The sequence below is a fragment of the Arachis ipaensis genome, chromosome B06 (genome assembly GCF_000816755.2).
Source record: "Arachis ipaensis cultivar K30076 chromosome B06, Araip1.1, whole genome shotgun sequence".
NCBI classification, from domain to species: Eukaryota; Viridiplantae; Streptophyta; class Magnoliopsida; order Fabales; family Fabaceae; genus Arachis; species Arachis ipaensis.
In genome coordinates, this window is record NC_029790.2 from 113910124 (window position 1) to 113910954 (window position 831).

The 831-nt window shown below is 28.3% G+C and overlaps 1 protein-coding gene across 1 annotated transcript in view; it reads right to left on the minus strand.

The window, feature by feature from the left end:
* The window catches only part of LOC107648378 (protein FLOWERING LOCUS T-like), a 4485-nt gene that overhangs the window by 736 nt on the left and 2918 nt on the right, over positions 1–831 (minus strand). The window contains exon 3 of the mRNA XM_016352267.2: positions 639–704. Coding sequence (XP_016207753.2) covers positions 639–704 — 66 coding nt within the window. The remainder of the gene's footprint in view (positions 1–638; positions 705–831) is intronic.

Consider the following 831-nt stretch of genomic DNA (forward strand, 5'->3'; position numbering starts at 1 on the left):
AGTTACACACAACTATAAGAATGAAACTAATATAATCTAACACTTACTTATTGCCAAGATCTCTAGTAAGCTATATTTGGTTTATGTCTCATGAAAACAAAGATAAGAAGATAGAAAGATAAAAGATGTTGGTTGTGGGCAAAATTACACAAATCTCCAATATATACCCACACTTTATTCATTTAAACAATTCTCATTTTATGTTATGACTACTATAACTGAGTGCATTGCAAAAACACAATTTTGTATTTCTTTCTTCATTACCTCCTGTGGGTTTCTATTATCCTGACATAAAACCAAATATAAGGTCAAGGGTTTAAAACACATATATATAGAAACAATGAATATAAAAATACTATTTAACATGATTATATAGAGATTATAAAAGTACTCTTTCTCAAAGACAAAAATTTTTCTAATAAATACAAGATCAAATGAAGACAAGACATTAAAATAGAAATTTTCCATTTTTGCTACTTCATGGTATTCATAGTATTTGTGTTTTTAAAGATAATTTCCAAAAAGTATATATTCTGCATATTTAAAACATCCATAAATAATAAAAGTCTGTAAAATTTGTGTTTATACTTTATACAACCCATCACTATTCTTTATACAACCCATCACTACATGAGAACGCAGAAATAGAGTGTCCGTACTTACCGAAGGTGGTGTTTGTGGTAGCCGGAATATCTGTCACCATCCTAAGTGTCCGTACCAAGAGAGCAATGATAAAACATTAGTATATATGTTTGTCGAGAAAATTTAGCAAATGTGGTCAATCTTATAATGGGCCTTCAAAAGCTAAAAATATTTAGTTATTTAATAAAG